The 20,931-nt window shown below is 42.4% G+C and overlaps 2 protein-coding genes and 1 pseudogene across 3 annotated transcripts; 2 read left to right on the top strand and 1 right to left on the bottom strand.

Annotated features, from left to right (window-relative positions):
• Positions 1-795: 795 nt before the first annotated feature.
• On the top strand, positions 796-3,274 carry LOC130134609 (neutral ceramidase 2-like; annotated as a pseudogene).
• A 551-nt stretch (positions 3,275-3,825) lies between these two features.
• LOC115669820 (neutral ceramidase 2-like) lies at positions 3,826-8,581 on the top strand. Its single transcript, XM_030590955.2, has 9 exons — positions 3,826-4,450; positions 4,608-4,816; positions 4,895-5,185; positions 5,634-5,895; positions 6,025-6,283; positions 6,442-6,567; positions 6,993-7,056; positions 7,549-7,718; positions 7,977-8,581. The coding sequence occupies exons 1-9, from the start codon at positions 4,143-4,145 to the stop codon at positions 8,523-8,525; spliced, it is 2,238 nt and encodes a 745-aa protein (XP_030446815.1). The 5' UTR covers positions 3,826-4,142; the 3' UTR covers positions 8,526-8,581.
• On the bottom strand, positions 8,553-14,925 carry LOC115669821 (alcohol dehydrogenase-like 7). 2 transcript variants are annotated; one of them, XM_056321280.1, is made up of 11 exons: positions 14,690-14,925; positions 14,497-14,597; positions 14,242-14,378; positions 14,103-14,149; positions 11,389-11,714; positions 10,692-10,774; positions 10,483-10,558; positions 9,843-9,907; positions 9,400-9,495; positions 9,100-9,264; positions 8,553-8,817 (listed from the first exon to the last, which is right to left on the bottom strand). In XM_056321280.1, the coding sequence occupies exons 2-11, from the start codon at positions 14,543-14,545 to the stop codon at positions 8,701-8,703; spliced, it is 1,161 nt and encodes a 386-aa protein (XP_056177255.1). In that variant the 5' UTR covers positions 14,546-14,597; positions 14,690-14,925; the 3' UTR covers positions 8,553-8,700. The 2 variants fall into 2 exon arrangements, with proteins under 2 accessions (XP_056177255.1, XP_030446816.1); XM_030590956.2 differs by having other exon boundaries at positions 14,497-14,925.
• Positions 14,926-20,931: the final 6,006 nt, after the last annotated feature.

Below are 20,931 nucleotides of genomic sequence, written 5' to 3'. Positions count from 1 at the left end.
CAATCAAGAAGCAAAGCATGAACGTCCTCTGCACATGCCTATATTTGTCAAAGATGTGCACGTCTTTCAAGTCCATCAATTTCCCACTTCTTTAAATGCATGCACATGTGCCTGCATGTCCCATAAATGGACGTTGAAGATGAAGGCAAAAGTAAAAGTTGTGGGCTTGTTTTGTCTTTGTTCATTGACTTCCTTTGGTCTCTTTTCTCTGTTAGTTCATTCAGTCGAGACCGACAAAAGGAATGAACAATGAAGCTTCCATGTGGGCATTGATTGAAGGAGCTGAACGTCGATGGACAAGATCTGTGAAGACGGCGACCCACCCCATCTTATGATTATCTTCAAAGATTATGGGCGCATTCTTGACTTTCTTCTCTCTTGAAATTGCTCCCCGCTTCTATAAAAGCAAGAGACGGAAGAAGAGAGAAAGACAGACTCCAGAGAGCTCCACAGACGAAACGAAGGAGAGAGCTCTCCAGAGACGGAGAGATTTGTGCCGAGAGTGAGATCATCGAGTTGAGTTATTAAACATTATGAGTATTGGGCATCTACTAGGGCTGCGAAACACTCGAGTGTGTGGGTAATTGTAACCCTGTAATTCTTCAATTTATTAGTGGATTATTTGCTGGTTCTGCCCGTGGACGTAGGTTCCGACATTCGGACCGAACCACGTGAATTTCTCGTATCCTTTTATTGTTCCTCGTTTTATTTCTCTATCAAATTTCTACGGCTCCCGATTTAATTGCAAAGTTACAATCCGCTTCCGCCGCGTCGTCGATTATACAACAGATACAGAGGTCAGTAACTTCCCACTTCCTCCATGTCGACATCGACCGTCTTGAATCGTGCAATGAAGTTTGATTCATTTCACTGGAATGTCCTGCTCCAATGATCACAGATCAACCCCTTTTGGAAGCTTATGAGGGATTTCCTGAAAGAACCAAGCAAGTATCAGGAAGATTGCCAGCAGCCAAAGCCGGTGTTACTCAGCACAGGCGAAATGTTCCTTCCTTATGCTTGGGCGGTAGGAGTCTCTAACCAAACTTCATGACATACTATCTATGCACATCCATTTATTTGTAGAGTGGCTTATCTAACTTGCCACTAGACATGAACCTGCCAAAGAAGTCTCCGAACTTAACACGCTCCATCAAAATATAAAAACCATGAGCTCTACTGAAAAGGACATGATAACAGGGATCATATCTCTTCGGAAACATGCTTTAAAAGGACAGATACAAGTTTGTCTGTTATGATGACATTACTTTCGCCTTTATGACAATCACATAGACATGATCCAATGCCTAAGCGCTACTCTTTCTACTGCAATGCAGCCAGCTATTCTTCCAATTCAAATGCTGAGATTAGGACAACTTATCATTCTCTCTGTACCAGGAGGTTCGTTTCTCTCTAATACCATCAGAGGATCTTAATTTCTTGTCATAGCAATGGTTTCCTTAGAAAGAGTCCATTGTTCCATCCATTGGAACTGTCATAACTTAATATGTGTCTGCAACTCTGTACCTAAATTAGAATCAGAATCTCAAGACCCACATATAATGACTACAAAGGAAACTCCGTAAGTAACTCGGCAACTGGTCGACCTAACACTATTTTATGGCTCAAGCTGGATGACAGTCCCTATAATTCATAACGTTAGCCAACACAAGCAGTTCTGTTCTCTATGTGTCTACTAACTAAAATCGGAATGTAAATACTTTTCCAGATCTGAGTAAGATAGAGTATCTTTCGCTCCGATGACATGATATAAATAACCACACAATTGGAGTGACTAGTGAACCCATATATGTCAGTATGCAGAAACTTTCGCACAATTAGATTCAAGAATTGAAGCACGGCCTTTAGGTATGCATTCCAGAGTTGATTAAGGATGTCCCGACAAAAATTGCGAGACTCAGAGAGAGCTAACTGTATCAGAATAAGTCGTACGGCTGTATGGAAACCTTGAGCACCTTACAGCAACATGTGCCCTAGAAGCAACTTAAACATCTAGGCTTAGTTTTCCAAAGCTCTTTGAATTCGTAGAATTCACAACGATGGCTGGCCGGCGACTAAGGGAGGCAGTTAAGGAGACATTAATACTGAATGGAGAAGGAAAATTCGGGGAGGATCCCCAGGTTGTAATTGCAGGACTGACAAACGCTTATTCACAGTATGTGGCAACCTTTGAAGAGTACAGCCAACAACGATATGAGGTATTTCCTATGCAGACTATAGAAGCAAATCAGCATCAAACCCAGAACAAAATGCAACACTCATAGTTGCTTTTTCTTACCGTCGACTGGGATACATTAGGAGGAAAAAATGGTCGAATTCCAGTCTTCTAATTGGTCCAAATAGGATATTTTGCTCGTATCACAAAAGATCATTTTTCCTTCAAAAATTTTGCATCGTTCATAATACTATGGGATCATTATCTAGTGTTTGACAAGCTGAATAGATTAAAGTTGGGGCCAAGAAGCACATCTGCACAGAATAAGGATGAGACTCAATTCAAGGCACATATGAGCAGATTAAGGTTGATAAGTTATGTTTGGCAGGCTGCATCTACGCTCTACGGTCCTCACACGTTATCAGCCTATATCCAAGAATTTAAGAAATTATCTAAAGAAATGGCGACAGGAGAATCGATTCCTCTAGGAGGTCCATCACCACCCGACCTTTACGATGTACAGATCGGCCTCTTGCCTTCTCCTTTGGGCGACTCTCCTCCTTTTGGACTTAATTTTGGTGACATGAAAGAAGACATCTCCCTACCAGAAAGCAGAGCGTTTAAAATTGGAGAAAGAGTGAACGCCACATTTTGGAGCGCAAACCCGAGATATGACTTGTCAAAGGAAGGCACGTTTACGGTTGTAGAAAGGCTGGAGGGGGAACGGGGGATCCCGGCATACGATGACGATGACTTCTGCTTGTATTTCAGGTGAGATTCGGGCTTCGACGGATTGTATGGTTCAGCAACCATTGAATGGGAAGTTCCACAGGAGGCCAAGCCCTGGATTTACCGCCTGAGGCACTATGGTTCCTATAAGACGACACTATTCTCTCGCGTCGGCTACTGGTGCATCCAGTGCATTTAAGGTGTCATAAAACTGCAGGCCAGTGATATGTGATATACACTGCAGGAATCATCAGGAGGTCATAATGGAAACTTCAGGCTTCAGGGAATTCATACCCACAGAATATTGCGGCTCGTGCATGTTCACGTGTGTCTCGGCATGAATTCGAGAGAGAGAGAGAGAGAGAGAGAGAGAGAGAGAGAGAGAGAGAGAGAGAGAGAGAGCTTTCTGCAACAAGCATAAGCCTCTAGAAGCAACCAAACAACACACTCAAAGCAATAGTCTGTTCCCTTGCAGTTGTCTCCTTAATGGCTCGCTCCATTAGCCATTGTAATAACAAAAGAAGCATTTTCCGACTACAATTTTATCAGATGATCACATTGACCAACACTTGGAAAGTCGAGATACTTGATTGAAAAAAAAAAGTTTGGTACTCGATTGTAAAACGAACAAAAATTCAAGTACTTGCGATGTCATTACCTCCAATTCTGACAAAGGCTGCCCAGCCGGTCCATGTGCTCCTTAATTAGTATTGCTAAAGTATCCCATGTCCCTTGTCTACGGGCTTTATATACTATCTATATCTATATCCATGTGGTCTCCCTTCATCCATAAGCTTTTCCCCTTGGCTCTTCATGTGTCGAGCACGTGAGAGGGGTGTTCAATATCTCGCGTCGCCTAAAAAATGAATAATATAGCCAAATGCAAACACCCTTCTTCTTCTTCTTTTTTTCTTTTGTCTGTTGCAATTGCGGGCTGATATTCGACCATCATCATAAATCCGCACAATAAATGGACAAGGCATTGCATTGTCAATCTCTCCGAACAGATCGAGCAATCCAAAGATTCTCTTGTGCCAACTATCCCAAAACTTCCTTCTCATTAATCCAAAAATAAAATAACACATGAAATCACGACATCATTCTCTCAACATTATTATATAATAACATCATCTTACATCCCAGTCGCTACAATGTAAGAACTTACAACGCCAATCTCCTAGGAATCCTAGGCCATTGAGCAACAATCTTAATCCCACATGAAAGCTAGACGGTGAAGAGGATGAGCAACAAAGGGCACAGGTGTTTGCTTCTTCTCTCTTCGCTCGCGCTTGTAGTTTCAGGAGTCGTAGATGGGGAGTACCTGGTCGGAGTCGGGAGCTACGACTCGACGGGACCGGCCGCCGATGTGAACATGATGGGCTACGGGAACATGCAGCAGAACACGGCGGGGATTCACTTCCGGTTGAGAGCAAGGGCATTTGTCGTGGCAGAAAGTCCGCACGGGACGAGGTTCGCCTTTGTCAATCTCGACGCGGGGATGGCTTCGCAGCTCGTCACTATTAAGGTTCTCGAAAGGCTAAGATCGAGGTAAGAGGAGAGAGTTTGCGAAGGAGTCATTGCCTGGACTTAGTCTAGACTGTCTAGTAGATTGATATTCCAATTACAGTTGCTGAGTATTTTAATATCGTAATAGGTTTTTATCTTAGCGAACACATTTTTTTTTTCATTTCCAACTTGTTGAAAGGTTTGGAGATATGTACACCGAAGAGAATGTTGCAATCAGTGGCACACACACTCACGCTGGTCCTGGAGGTTACTTGCAGTACGTGCTCTACATCGTGACCTCCCTCGGATTCGTCAAACAATCATTTGACGCCATCGTTGACGCCGTCGAGCAAAGCATCGTCCAAGCTCATAACCACCTCAAGCCTGGTTCAATATTCATTAACCAAGGTACGTAGCTCAATATGGGTGGCATTTTGTTGATCGACGAATCATGCCCGCGATCCTGATATGATCTATTTTTTATAGGGGATGTGGATAATGCGGGCATAAGTCGGAGCCCGAGCGCGTACTTGCTCAATCCAGCCGAGGAGAGAGCTCGATACCCGACCAACGTCGACACGCAAATGACACTGTCGAAGTTTGTCGACGGCGAGAGCAGGGAAAGCATCGGAGCGTTCAATTGGTTTGCGACGCATGGGACATCCATGAGCCGAGACAACCTGCTCATCAGCGGAGACAACAAAGGAGCCGCCGCCAGGTTCTTTGAGGACTGGTACCGGTCTGCTTCGGGGAAGGGGAAACCGGTTAACCGATCTAGTAAGCTCACTTTCTTTTCCAGGATCGCGCCTTTATATAAGCTTTTCAAGGGATTTTTTGGTTTCATTGGGTTAATTGCTGAATCATTCATTAATGTTTTAAAAAATGTGTAATCAAGTCTGTGCTCGCCATCGATGGATTTCCGAGATTGGAAATCTTACATATCTCTGAGGTTCAGGGCCACAGGGCATTTAAAAAGGGTTCCGTGCAAGACACGACAGATCAACAGCATCAGGAACCCTACGACGGCAAGATGAAGCCCTGGTTGCGCATTTTTTCTAATGTTAGATGACTCAATAGACCGAGGCTAAACGTTCATGGTCGATTTTGCACTCCTAGTAACATTGTGTAATTAGACACTTGGCAATAGTGATGATCACGAGTTCTTATAACTAATGTAATGTCTGTCGTTACAGTTTTTTTCTGTTTGTGTTGTTCGTGAGATTAGACATAGATGGTTCGTCGTCGGTCGAGAAGGCACAAACTATAGGCCCAACCGGAGGGAAGCCTTGCAGCAAAATGAGCAGCCGGAGTTCCAAGGTGAGGATAAACGATGGCTCCTTGTTCGTGGCTGCGTTTTGCCAATCCAACGTAGGGGATGTGAGCCCGAACGTGCTCGGAGCGTTCTGCACCGATACGGGAAAACCGTGCGATTTCAACCGCTCTTCATGCAACGGGGATGACACACTCTGCGTGGGGCGTGGACCTGGGTATTCTCTAACTGCTTCCGGAATAAGTTAATCATCGTCGGGCATTTCTTTAGTTGTGTGGTGGTTGTGAAACGGCCCATAAGCTTCTTAGCTTAAATTGATATGAGGGTTCGTGATGCTGGGTTACAGGTACCCAGATGAAATACTAAGCACCAAGATCATAGGTGACAGGCAACTCAAGATGGCCATCGAGCTATTCGAGTCTGCTAAAGAAGAACTGACAGGAAAGATAGACTATCGTCATGCATATGTAAATTTCACAGATATTGAGGTGGAGTTAGAGGGAAACCGGGTGGTTAAAACGTGTCCGGCGGCCCTAGGTGCAGGTTTTGCCGCCGGAACCACTGATGGCCCTGGCCAGTTCGGTTTCCAGCAAGGCGATACAGAGGTTAGTAAATTCCTAAGTTAGCTACCACCGGTTTTCGAGTAATTTCAATTGCGCATACCACATTTACCGTGCAATGATACTTTGCAAGTTTCAGCCAGATTAGAATCCGACTTATACTTTATTATCTCATTTCACGTGAATGTCTCACGTGTTTACAGATCAACCCCTTTTGGAAGCTTGTGAGAAATATGCTGAAAAAACCGAGTGCGTATCAGGAGGAATGCCAGAAGCCAAAGCCCGTCTTACTCAGCACCGGCGAAATGTTCGATCCCTATGCTTGGGCGGTATGATCGTCTCCCTATCCAATCACACTGTTATAGTAATCTCACATGAGCCAGCTGTTCTAATGGACTTATCTAACTTCACCATGAGCTGCAACCTGCTTGAAGCATACCAGATCCAAAACTAATGCATTCAGAGTATTGAAATCCACTTCTTCTGATAGAAGCATATGCTCTACTGGCTCACATCTTGTGATCCTTCAGTGTTGCCTAGCTGGTTTACTTCAGTAATACGCTTAAGTAGGAGGTGCTAGATGGATGTTACCAGATAATTTTAGCCCAAGTGCTGATAAATTGTTAAGAGGATTAATAGCTAATGCAACAACAATGTGCGGTCACGGGTTGCGTGTGATGATCACATTATCTTAACATCACCACAGACAAGCATGATCAAATGTCTCAACAGTCCTTTTTCTACTGTAATGCAGCCAGCGATCCTTCCGATTCAAATGCTCAGGCTAGGACAACTTATCATTCTCTCTGTACCAGGAGGTTCGTTTCTCTCCAATTCCCTCATGCAGCGAATTTTAATTTCACGCCATAGCTTCGGTTTGCTTAGAAATAGTCCATTCCTCCATGTATGGAAGTGTTAAGACTTCTTCTGGAATAGATCATGCTCAACCGGGAATGTCGCGGCCACTACATATCTAAATTGAACATAGTATCTCAAGACCCACGTCTAGACACTAAAGAGGAAATTCCAAAAGTAATTCCACAGGTGGTTTAAGTAAGACGTTTTTTTGGGTCAAGATGGATGACAAAGTCCCATAATTTGTCATGTTAACGAAGAAAAGCAGTTTCAGTCGAGAACAGGTTTTGATCGTATATGGGTTTCCTAAAGTTCATTAAACATGTCCCAAACACGATATTTGGAGACTCTGGTCTATGCCAGAACAGAAGTAGCACTGCTAGATGGAAACCTTGAGCTGTCAGGGTGACATTTATTATACAAGCTAATCAAAATCCTGTTTTCGGAATTTACAGAATTCACGACAATGGCTGGCCGGCGACTGAGGGAGGCGGTGAAGGAGACATTGATAAGCAATGGGAATGGAGAATTGCAGGAGGATCTCCAGGTTGTGATTGCAGGCCTTACAAACACTTATTCGCAGTATGTGGCGACCTTCGAAGAGTACACACAACAGCGATACGAGGTACTCTCTTGTGCAGCTCATAAAAGCAAATGATAGCGCTCCAACGACATTACCAACAATCACTATCTAGTCAGCAGAATTCTATAAGTAGAGATGAGGCATATCTCAATAGATTTTTTGAGGCAGCCATGATGCTAAATTGATTTAACTTGGAGGGGCAACCGAGAAGAATTACCGTCATAGGACTACCAGAACTCGCTGTTCTGTGAGATAGCATCCATATGCTTTCTGCATTACAGTTGCTAACTTATGTTGCAGGCTGCTTCTACGCTCTACGGCCCCCACACGTTATCAGCCTATATCCAAGAATTCAAGAAATTAGCAAAAGCCATGGCAACAGGAGAAAAGGTCCCCACGAGAGGTCTGTCACCGCCCGACCTTTCCTCTGTACAGCTCAGCCTCTTGCTTCCCCCACTGGGTGACACTCCTCCTCCAGGCATTAATTTCGGCGACATGAATGAAGACGTCACCCTACCAGAAAGTAAAGCATTTAAAAGGGGAGACAGAGTAAACGCCACGTTCTGGAGTGCAGACCCGAGACACGACCTATTAACAGAAGGCACGTTTGCAGTCGTAGAAAAGCTTGAGGGGGAACGGTGGATACCGGTACATGATGATGATGACTTCTGCTTGTTTTTCAAGTGGAAGTCAGAAGACTATGGATATGGTTCGGCAACCATCGAGTGGGAAGTTCCGGAGGAGGCTAAGCCTGGGATTTACCGCTTGAGGCACTATGGTTCCTCTCAGAAGATATTCTCTCCCACCGAGTACTTCACTGGCGCGTCCAGTGCATTTTCAGTGTTGTAGTATCATGTGCAGAATTATCACCAAAGAGTCCCAATGAAAATTTCAGCATTCCGGAACATTTACAGGGTTTGCCACCTTAGAATGTGATGAACAATATATTCCAAATAAAACACTATTTCATGCAGGAATAATGTAGAGTTTTTGCTCTGAGAGGAAAAAAACAGCAAAAGTCAACTCATTTGCCCATCCATATCACACATCGAAGACACTTTCCCTCGATGAGTAACTCGAAAGCTTTGTTAATATCTTCAAAGCCTACCTCATGTGTGACAAACTCATCCAACCGCAACTCCTGAAAGTACAAGAGGAAAGAGAGAGAAGTTCAAAGGCATATCATCACGAATATCTGGAATCAGACTCTGATTTGAAACGAGAACTGATATAAAAATGAAATATTTCCTCGGCATTTTCAACTCTCTAGGCACAGATAAATAAATAGCACAACCAGCTGCCTGGAATTGCTGCACAGCTTCATGTGTGTGATGATAATGCAAAAGTGCTTTCCAATCAACTTAGGATTAAGAGCAAAGGAAGGAAAGATATGATACAAGTAGCTATAGAAAAGAAGAGTCACCTTGTCCACATAGCGCCTCAGGAGGATGGGAATATCTGACTTAGCTTTGAGACCTCCAAACAAAGATCCCATAAGGCTTTTCCCGCTATGAAGGACGTCAAAGGAGCTAAAGGTCAACTGTGACCCTGGCTTGTCCACTCCCAACACAACTGTTTTTCCCCAACCCTGAACCTCAAGCGAATAAGAGATGATCAATAACCACAGAATTCTGTGGCCTGTCTAAAAGGTCATGTATCTTAGCATGAGAGAGAGAGACAGATAGACAGACAGACAAAGACAGAGAGAGAGACAGAGGGAGACCTTTCTGCAAGAAGCATAGGCCTCATGCACCAATGATGCCAAACCAACACACTCAAAGCAATAGTCTGCTCCCCCGCCAGTCATCTCATTGATCACCTGTTCAATTGAGATCAGAGAAATTTAAACTATGTGATGAAGTAAAGAGTTTAACATGTAGAGGAGCTTTACATGGCCAAGAAAACAACATATAAAGCCTGATAATCAGCTATTATTTTTTCATCTTACATTATCTTCCTTATTACTGCAAAGTAGGTACAGTGCACTAGAGCAGTCCAGAAAAACAGAGCACCATGCCAGTGCATGAATACATTTCAAGTTATACTTCCAGAAGTCAAACAAAATGAAATATGTAGGATCACTGTTGCCAAAGATAAGAGATGTTGCCTTGCAACCAGTAACCATTTATTGCCGTGAACTTAAGGATCAGATGTTTAGGAAAAAACCTGGCTTAGCGATTTATTATCGGAGTTTCCAGCATTGACAAAATCTGTCACCCCAAACTTCTTTCCTGTGTCAGTAAGGAAAAACAGGAACTGAACTTCAAAACAATGAAAGATACTCTGATCAATGGCAGACCGAGAATTTCACACTCGGGACAACAACTGATGCTGATGGTTTTACATGCAAGTATACCCAGGTCCTTAATCTGAGTTTTTCTTTTCTTTTATATTTTGGACTTTTCCTTTCTGTTTTGTGGGGACAGAAAGGGGGTACATATGCCATAAGTTTGAGATATCAATTCAGATATGATGATCTAACTTTGGAGTAGACAATCCTAGAATCCAATGTTTAGACGTCACACATTCTTCAATGAGCAGAGTAGTTTCTTGTTTACAAATTGTATGTATGGGCATGCAGACCTTGATATTTTTCTGAGAAGCATTAACTTTTATAAATGACATTGAACTTGGTCCTTCCAAGCTCTTAATCCTAACTTCACTTCTATCTTTGTCTATCATCTGAACTTGCAGTCTGTTACCACGATAACTGCTATTATATAAAATTACTGCATATTGGCCACTGCTAGTAATCAAAAGACTTTTTGAATTATAATTTTACTGCAAACTCGTCAACATGTCTTACCAATTTCGAACTTGTCCGGGTTCACATCCACGCCTATTATTCTGGCAGCACCACACAATCTCGCTCCTTCCGCAACCTACAGAGACAATCCCAAGCCATTATCTCTCTTATAATCCTTCGGTATGAACTTGTCCTTTCAATTTAATTCTCGGATCAAGGGATTTGTGGAAAAGTATGACAAGAAAACATAATATTGGAATATTTCATACTGCTAATCCAATTGAACCAAGTCCAATGATTGCAACAGTTGATCCTGCCTCCACATTCGCTGTTCTCCAAGCAGCTCCAACCCCTAAACAGAACCAACCAGTTTTCAGCATTTATTGTATCCACTACTTGTCGCTATGTCAGTCAAAATTCGCTAAGATAGTTCTTTTGCAAGAGGCTCATGCAAGTTGGAAACACGAAGAAATTGAGAACAAATATGCAATCAGACAAGACCTTTCAAAGCCCACCCATTCAATCTAATTTCTTTCTGACTCAATACAACCATCCCTAAAGACCAGTACTGGTAGTAAAGCAACGAGAGAGACTAATTTGTGTCAGCCATTTGAATAGCCAAAGCACGCATATTCTACTCGAGGGATCAAAAGGCACATTAAAACCTGAATCATTTATTAAGTAAAGTTGTAGGCATAATGCTGAAATGCCCCACAGCAACAGTAAAAGCTTTACAGAAGTATGAATGGACAGAATTGGCATGAGAATATGCAAACCAATAGGAAGATCCAATAGTTGGCTTGGGAAGAGCCACCCACAAAACAGTGAACCAACAATAAAGAGCCAAAGACATCAGCTCCTTCTTATCACGTGTGAAGTCAAAATGAAAATAACAGCTGCAAGAAGTCTTGACCTTATGAGGAAAGCAATTACTATTACTGAGATTGAAAAGGAAATGGGCTTCACCTGTTGAGACCCCACAACCAATGAGGCATGCTCTATTTGGAGGAATTGCAGGATCAATCTTAGTTACATGGGCAACATCTACCACGGTATACTCAATAAAGCTCGACACGAACAGAAAGTGATATAGAACCTCTCCATTAATATCCTTGAATCTGCTTGTCTCATATCTAGGCATCCATGGAGACACCTTGAAGGGGAGTTTTGAGCATAAGTTGCTCTTCTTTGACTTACAATCTGCACAGTCACCACAATCTGACATGAAGGTTGGAATCACTACATCCCCTTCAGTTACCTCGTCAACATTTTCTCCGATGCTCTCCACAATCCTGAAGACAAGGAAATTTTGAATGCAATATCTCAAGGATACCAAAATGAGGGAAAAGGACACTAGAAGTGCCATGACTTTCATACGACGCTCACTTTATTGTCAAAACTTTTCGTCGGATCACTTAAGTGTCAAATCGGAGAAAAACCGATAGTGCCTTTGGAGACAAATTATGGCAATTAGTCCCACGCGACTTTTTTTTTATGAAATTTTAATGTCTGTGGCTTTCTTATAAAAAAAGGAAGTCCAACTTGGACGATGACCTGGCCTTAAAACTCATCTCTTCTCTCTCTAATCCGAGAAAGAGATCGCTTGGCTTGAAGCTCAAGCTCTTAGGAAGTCAGGATTCATCTTCAATAGTGACCAATCCACTCCAAATCGACCCCAAAAGCGGTTTCTAGTTCTACAGCTCCTACTCCACCTTCATCAGCAAGTGCAACCCATTCCCCCTCCCTCAACATCACCACCTTCATCTCCTCCTGTTCCCACTGCAGCTCCACCGCCTTCATTGACGCCTCCTCCGGCCTCCACGCCCCTTTCCGTGAGCTCTGGCGCTCCGTCAACTCCCTTGCCTCTCCGCCATAGGCATCCGCAAGGGCACGCCATCCTCCTCCTCGACCCCAACTCCATCTCTTTTCCCATCGTCTACCTCGCCATCATGTCCCTCGGCACCGTCATCACTACCACCAATTAGTGGTCCCTCGTTCTCTCAATCTAAACATGTTCATGCTATATTTCTTTTTCCCAGCATTTTGAACCTTCATCACGGTTTTTTGTTACTATCCATCCTCAAAATCCCACTCTAAAAATTGCAATTCAAGTGAGATAAAATCACACAATTGAAATAGCAAACCTCTATTGCAAGTTTTACTTACTAATTTTGTCCCAAATACACGGTTGTGATTTGGGGCAATCATGTGTTAAATTGCATTGTTTAGGCCATTAGTGCTAATTGGGCACGCCGGCAAGCCACGTCGATTGAAAGAAATGTTAGAATATTGCCACGTTAGATTTCTAGCGTCCCAAATCGGAGTTGGCACTTAAGTGATCGTTTCTTTTCAAAAAATGGCACTTAAGTGATCCGACGATAAGTTTTTGTACCAAGTGAGCGCCGTACGAAAGTCATGACACTTCTGGTGTCATTTTTCCCCAAAATGAAGAACAAACTGATCCTAAGAGCGTAAACTTTAACATCAACAAAGAGAAAAAAAATACAAAGATAGAGCCCATGCTCTGGCAAGTCAGAATTAACAGTTAACAGCAAATATTATATGTATGTGAGCAGAAGCTACACGATTATTGGCTTTCGGGAAAGGTATATCAGAGAAAAGAAGTGCTACTCTACAGAAATCATATCGGGGTGCTCATAAACTAGCAGGATTAATTCAAGGTAGAAGTGATGAAAAATTAGACAAAGCATTATGGAAAAAACGTCTTGGCCTATTTGGAATCATATGGTTAGACTATACATATATGGGAAAGTAAGAACCTGCAAAAGTTGCAGATCAATGATTGTCTGGGAACTTATTTGGGCACGGATCAAATCAAATAAAGGTATGCCTTTTGGAGAATATTCTGCCTATATTAGGAAGATAATATGGTTGTTGTTGCATGGATTGCTGCACAGCCATCCTTGAATGGAGCTGAAAATCCTCAATGTTCATTGATGAACTCAGTTTACCTTTTTAATGTTTCCCTAGATTCAAATTCATCCAATTTAAATACTACTACTTCACCTTATCAGAGTTGAGCATCCGTTTAGAGATCTAATATTCACAGCATATACTACTTTTGCTCTATATGTGCATCATTTCCATTGGATATCTAGCAAGTTTGACTCTTACATGTATTTTTCTTGAAATAATTCTTAAAAATGATAAGTAAGAAAACAGCAAACTGTTCTCAAGAAAGCAATCATAAACCTAGAGTGGAAAAGATATTGCCTAAACTAGTTCAAGCGGACCTAGTCAATCACACTGAAAGAAATTAATGATAAGATCTGGACTGGCCTCAACTGAAAAAGACACAAACCCTAAACATTGGCTCTGTCCACCATGCTAGTGTCAAAAATAGGTCTAGAGACAAAGTTTTCCCTCTCATTTACGGTAATGTGTACTTTCCGAAATACTTTCCAAATGCCGGGTGGCGTCGATGATAAAACTTCGAGTGAAAAAAAAGTTTCTTTGTAGTTCAGCAATTTACACCAGACGCGTTCAAAACATTAAACAGCTGAGCTGAGCTTAGACAACTCCGAGCATCTACTGGACTCCTTGAATCCTCGCTCTGACCCATTTACTCATCAAGATAGAGCAGTGGACAGAGATGAAGAAACTTAAAGTGCCAAATACATAATTTGAAGAGAACAAACAATCGGAGTCATCAAGCTTACCCCACCGCCTCGTGCCCAAAAATCCTTGGGAAATATGCAGGAGGATCCTGCAATCCGCAGGCAAAGCATGCTTTATGCACAGCAGATTGCGTACATATACAAGCATGCAGGTGACAATGGAGAGAGAAATGGATATTACCTTCATTTTCCAGAACGTTATGTCGCTGTGACAGAGGGAGGTGCAAATGATCCGAATCCGAACCTCGTGAGGCATCGGCGGGTCCACCATCACCTCCTCAATCGCCAGAGGCTCCCCCGGCTCGCGAGCCACGGCGGCTGCAAATTTTTCATTAATTCCAACACCCGCCACATCGATCACTTCCAGAAAAACTAACACAACCCGCAATAGCCGAAACCGGCTCCAGAAAAATGGCGAAAGGATCACGACGCCTACCTCTGCATCGGATCGGCTTCCCCGCAGTCGGCGATCTCCCGGCATCCATTGCCACGACGAACCAGCTCGACCCTCTTGGCCTACGACGCTCTGGCGTTTGACTAGGAACAGGAACGGTTTGGTGATGAAGAAGAAGGAGAAGGGGGGTTGGTGAGAGGGAAGGGGAGTGACAGAGACGCGATCACGACGGTACCAACAACTGCGAAGGCCAATGGGTGGAGAGACGGGGACGATGATGGGCCATCTGAAACTTGCAGCGGATAACGCTTCGTCAGGGGACAGCGCTCGGTTGGAAGCAACGAGTCAACGGCTGTAGTATAATCTGAAGCTGCTGCTGCAATGGTCATGGATGGGGTCCCCCTCCCCGACGTCACCCACCCCGTTTTCCCAGCCCGTTTCTGCAGAAAATCTTGAAGGGGGGTTTGCATTTGCATTCTGCTGAACCGAAAAGGTTCGGGTTTTGACTTGATGCCAGAGGAGGATGACGAAAGGTTCCGACTTTTCCTTCCTGACTTTATGTATGGGCTCCAACCGCCGCCCGCCTTTGTTCTATCCAAGGAGGAATCTGAAGTTGGCACTGTCTTCTTCTAGTCGACCGGAGTGTCCTAAAGGGAATCTGAGAAAGTACGATGTACAACATTCCAACCCCTGTTTTCTATTGTCATTGCTTCAATTAAGGATGTGAAGCGACAGACATTTTCTCAAAAGAGTGAAACGGCTAAATCGGTCCCAAATATGGGCACGAACACGTCAAAAATATTCTGGGTAAATTTTTTTTTTTTTTTTTTGATAACCCAGGTGTCCGGGCCAGTTTGCGCACACCTCGACTATTCCTTAAATCACAAGTCGTCAATGAGAATCGAACTTTGATCCGTGCAAGCTTCTAACCACACAATCCCAAGTACGGCCTAACTAACCGAAATACCCACTGGGTGGCCTCGAGTAAATAAATTGCAATCCCTAAAAACAAAAATACTCCGAAATTGCTTCGTTTCTTTCCGCTCTACATTATCCAATTGAAGATTACGTCGGATTAGGGGCACTTTCGATCTCCACTCATGGGCAACCGAGGGTCTCGATTCTCCATCATCTTCCCTCGGTTGGCGATTCTTTTCAATCAACACTCACGTTTAAACAAGGTTAGTTTTGTTCAAATTGGTGTAGCTGGTCCTTTGTTCGTCCAAGAGAAAGCAATTGCAGTTTGTTCAAACAACACATCGATAAGGTGTAGGCATGTCGTGAAATACCACAGCAATTACATTGGTGACAGTGAGGAGGAATATTTCTGTTTTTAGGCTCCGTTCGTTTGGCGGAAAATATTCTCCCGGAAAATATTTTCCGGATTTTCCGGTGTTCGGGGGGCGGAAAACGTTTTCCGTGGGAAAATATTTTCCTTCCCCCCTCACAAAATAGCCTAAGTCTATGGAAAATGACTTCCGCTTCTTCAAAAGCGGAAATCATTTTCCGGAGCTGCTTCTTCTTCTTCTTCTTCACTAAGGTCGCCGGCCGCCGCCGGTCGCCGGCGAAAAATATTTTCCGAAACTTTTTCATATTGGTCGCCGAACACCGGAAAATTACGTTCCGGAAAAATATTTTTCAGGAAAATGACTTCCGGGAAAATATTTTCCAAAAGGAGAATATTTTCCGCCAAACAAACGGAGCCTTAGTGTTGCTTTAGCTTGTTTGGTTGAATTTCTGAGTGCATTCTGTCTCTTTTTGTCCAAATCAACATATATCAATTGCATTTTATGATGGCATACGGTATGTACTGTGCATTTTCTAATTGGATTTAGTGGTCCTACATGCCAGTCGTGGTCCATGTTTTGCAATTTTTTAATGCTTTTGTATTGTTTTTTGGGAAAATGCCACCAAAAATTTCAAACTATGTCACTTATGACAAATTTACCCTGAACTTTTTTTTGTGACACGAAAAACCCCAAACTATGCCACTTGTGACAAATTTACCCTAAACTTTTTTTTGTGACACGAAAAACCTCAAACTATACCACTTGTGACACATTTACCCCATAATACTTTGGCCATGGGCATTTTCGTCTTTTTCCTTTTTCTGTTGTTTTTTTCCTTTTTTTTTCTTTTCCGGCGAGGGTCGCCCTCGCCGGATCCGGCGAAGGCAGCCCTCGCTAGTGTCGGGCGAGGGCTTCCCTTGCCGGCCCAGGCGAGGGCGACCCTCGCCGGCGTCGGGCGACCCTCGCCGGCGTCGGGCGAGGGCTGCCCTCGCTGGATCTGGCGAGGGCGACCCTCTCTCGACGCCGGCAAGGGCAGCCCCCACCCGACGCCGGCGAGGGTCACCCTCGCCAGCCCTCGCCGGAAAATTAATAAGACCCATTTTCTAATTGGATTTACCACTGTTGTGGTCCTACATGCCAGTCGTGCTCCCTGTTTTGCAATTTTTGCTTTCGTATTGTTTTTCTAGTGTATTTTTGTCCTTAATGGTCAGGTCCGATTCATGTGTATTGCATAAAGACTGCCTATTTGCTAGACATTTTTAGTGCTGTAACGAAGATGTACTCGGCAAAATATCAGATGCACAGTACTTGCACTTCAGACAGACAGAATAAGACTCACTGGGTTCCTGCGGATATTCTTATAAGGATTTCTAGAAACGATATTAATTAATCTATAGACACACGTATGCCTTTCAATTGGTATCAGAGCCTCACTTAAGTGTTTTACTACTTGTTTTGACCATATACTTCACTAGTCCGACCGGAAGCTGCAAACAAGCTTTGTGTAGAAAGAGAGGAACAAAAGGTTAAACAGGTTACAATCAAGAGGTTTTCCGAACATGGAAAAGAAGCATGAGTCATGATTTGAATCTACAAAGTTGTAGCTGGATACCGTGAAAAGTGGAGAGCTACAAATGATGGGCGTGATACCCTTGGGTCAAGGAGCAATACCTAAGGTGCTATAAATGAAGGCATAAGGTTTGACACCAGATGGATAGAATGTTTTTGTAACCCGACTGTCATTAGGCAAACATCTAATTGAGGTAATATAAGGGCTTGCATAAGTAGAAGAGCAAGTGCTAGAATCTGGGGAGAAGGAAGCTCTTCATCTGGACAGCCTAGGTTGACATTAGATGATAGTAGTAGTGTAAGCGCACACTCCTACTATGTGAGTATAGAAATGCATAACTTCAACATTGGTGGGGAATGAGATAGGCAACCATGTTCATTGACCCTCGTGTGCCAGAAAAACCTTTGGTTGCATGCATGGAGAACATAGATATTGGAAATTATTACCAGGCGGGACTGCTGCTCTTCCAGGCTCGATGGAGAAGAAGATGTGATATACTATGCTGACCCGGAAATAATGATTTAGTGTTGGGATTTTGGTATCCAAATCCCATAGAAGGTGAATGAGAAGTGTGATTCATACAGTTTTGTTATTCACCCGGAATTTTATTTATTTATTTATTTTTTGACAGATATGTCTGGTCGTGATTGTTCGCTCATTTATTTTCGGACAGATATGTCTGTTCGTGAACCGAACGAAACTTTTCAGTTTTTTCGTGACTCTTCATTGTTTTAAATAAAACAAAAAACATTTGTGTTTTTCGCGCGGCATTTTTCTACTGCTCTCTTATTCTTCGTTATTGTCATTTTTGTGCGATTAATCTCTGCAAAGTTACGTTCAAAGGTTTCCTTTGAAGAAGTACCGCTTCATAGGAAAGGCGATCCGTTCTATCCTGGGAGATAATTGTTTAAGAACCTTGGATACCGGTGGAGGGGACAAATTGTCTTAAGGACACAACGTGAATTCATTAGGCTCGAATCATTCGTCAACATTCGGATTACTCATCTGCGCTTTAAGGTTTATCGAACAACTTTGTTTTTGCACATGCAAACACTTAGGAATCAACATTTAGAACATCTTATTGACAATGAAGGGATGTGAAATCTAACAATGGATTAGAGGAAGCACGCGATAGACCCTTTTTCTTATATTTTCTTCTTGAAAAGCTGTGCTATTTTACTCTTTAGAACTTTGTTTAGTGGATCATTCTCTATGTAACGTTCGCAACGAAAAGGGTAAGAGTTCTTCGAAGAGTTTTCTTAAGCTACTGGGAAGTCTGGTACTCCATCCTTCTCAGTGCAAGAAATATTCAAAGAGAGCCAACTACTACGTAGACTGGACACCCTCCTTGTACTCATCCATCTACGATGCCCTTTTGTGTTGAATGTTGATCGAATGTCATTTGATTTGGCAACATTTATTTAGCAAGTAGTCAATCAATTGGGGTGGATGGAGCAAATCAAATTCGGAATAAAATGTTTGAAATCTCAAATGCAGAATGATTCTTCATTAGAGATTGAAAACCCTGTCGAAATCGATACGGTTTTTGTAACACTTTTCCCGATAACTAAAATTGAGGTTAGAAATTTGCTTTTTTACAGATGAATTTCAAAAGGGTTTTAGGAAAGTGATAAAACGGTCGCCAGAAGTACCGTAAAATTCTAGCTAACAGCATTGCTTGCTATGGTTTTGGTGCTTTTGTCGCTAAAAACTATGTTATTATCTAGTGAATTCTTCAGAGACGGTTTTGGGTTATCTAACGACGGCTTTAAGCGGAGGACAATATGAATTTAATTGGAAGTCACATTATCCTAATGCCGTCTCGATCTCATTATTATGGAAGCTAACAATGGAATCTAGAGGGGATAAGGGTCAATTTATAGACACTTCACAGTTTTAGCGGGATAAGACAAGTTAAGTTTGATATATATGCAAAAATATCAAATACAAGATGCTTAAGTAAAGAGAGAGAGTATGATGCATGCAGAGCTTGTAAAGGTTCGGCTTATAACCAAGCCTATGTTCACTCTTCCAAACTTACAACCACCAACAAGTTGGAATCGGAAGGACACTACAAATGCTAAAAGTTATGTACAGCGCTCACTTTGGTGTCAAAAGTTTCTTTTGAATCACTTAAGTGTCAATTTTTTTGAAAAACGATAATTTAAGTACCACCTCAGATCTGATTGGCCAGAAATCCGATTTATTAGTTTCTTATGCCGACGTAGCTTGCCAGAGGTCCAGTTAGCATGTACACTTAAAAACAACATAATGTAGCTTATTTCCCCTAAATAAGAACTCTAAATCCCCAAATTGAAAACCCTAACTGGCTGAATTCACCCTATTTGGGTTTGGCCCCCAAATTAAGTGCTCAAACTTGCAAATGAAAGGCAGAAGCAATTAGTATTCAATCACATCGTTTCTCATCGTCTACTCAGCCCCCCAGACAAGAGCCCCTCCCTCATTCTCCACAAAACAACTCACTCCCCGATTCAAAGAAGAAAACGCCCCAAAAAAAAATTTGAATCGAAAAAATGATGCAGGATACACAGCGAACGAAAACAAACAGAGCCAGCTTGAGAAGAAAAGGAAACAGAACAAAGCGTCAGATCAAATGGAGATTGAGATCTACAAGAGACTCGAGCGACATAAGTCGGATTTTGATGTATGCAAATATGGGAGAATCGCGATGGGACTGCTACATTCCTCAGGAAGAAGATGGTCTGCCTCAGAAACCCTAATTTCATCCACCTTCTCCAACTTCGTTTTGGCCAGAGGCTATATATGATGTCGTTTCGTTTATTGGAGCCATGTCGGATAGAAAAACGACGACGTTTTCCAAGTCCACATGGATTGCATTTTAAAAAATATGCCACGTCACCTTTATTTTTATTATAAAAGCCACGTATAAATTTTGACCGGAATTTATCGCCGTTGGCACTTAAGTGATCGTTTTTTCTCCAATTTGACACTTAAGTGATCTGGCGAAAACTTTTGGCACTAAAATGGAGAATCCAACAATTTGTCCCTCAAGTGTTACAACTTAGCACATGCTACTTCTACCCAAAACCGATAGATCACACTATGAATAACTCAACACTACTCGCACACTTGTACACTTCTAAAATATTGTATTATAAATAACAACTCTCAATGGAGTAAATCATGAGTAACACATATATCACTTGTAGTAAGCGTGCGACTATATCAATGTTTGTAGCTTTCTCAGTTTTTCCGTTGCAGTGTCTCCATCAAGAGGATTGATATGCTGTTGGAGATGACAAACACAATGAGCATAGGTTTGGTCACCCATACAATCATATCTTATTGGTAATGGCGAGGTTCCGAAATAGAGTTAGCTATACTTTGTAATAACCCAATCTACCAAATCAATAATGACCAATTTGATTGTGCTTCAAGAATTCCTTATGGATTTCCAAGCCCGAAGCTAGCTGTTAATTTCCTTTTTACCTACGATATTAGTCAAAAGAATATATAGGTCTTCTTATTTAGATTGCGTAAATCACGTGAAGAATATATTCCCACATTTAATATAGTGAATTGTTTATATGAGCTTCTCGTCAGTCTGTAGTTGTTTTTACAAATTGCCATCCATTT

Source organism: Syzygium oleosum, unplaced genomic scaffold (genome assembly GCF_021117445.2).
Source record: "Syzygium oleosum isolate NSW1041296 unplaced genomic scaffold, Sole_v2.1 Sole_v2.22, whole genome shotgun sequence".
Lineage (NCBI taxonomy): Eukaryota > Viridiplantae > Streptophyta > Magnoliopsida > Myrtales > Myrtaceae > Syzygium > Syzygium oleosum.
Note: the sequence above shows the minus strand (reverse complement) of the source record. Positions and strands in the feature narration are given on the sequence as shown.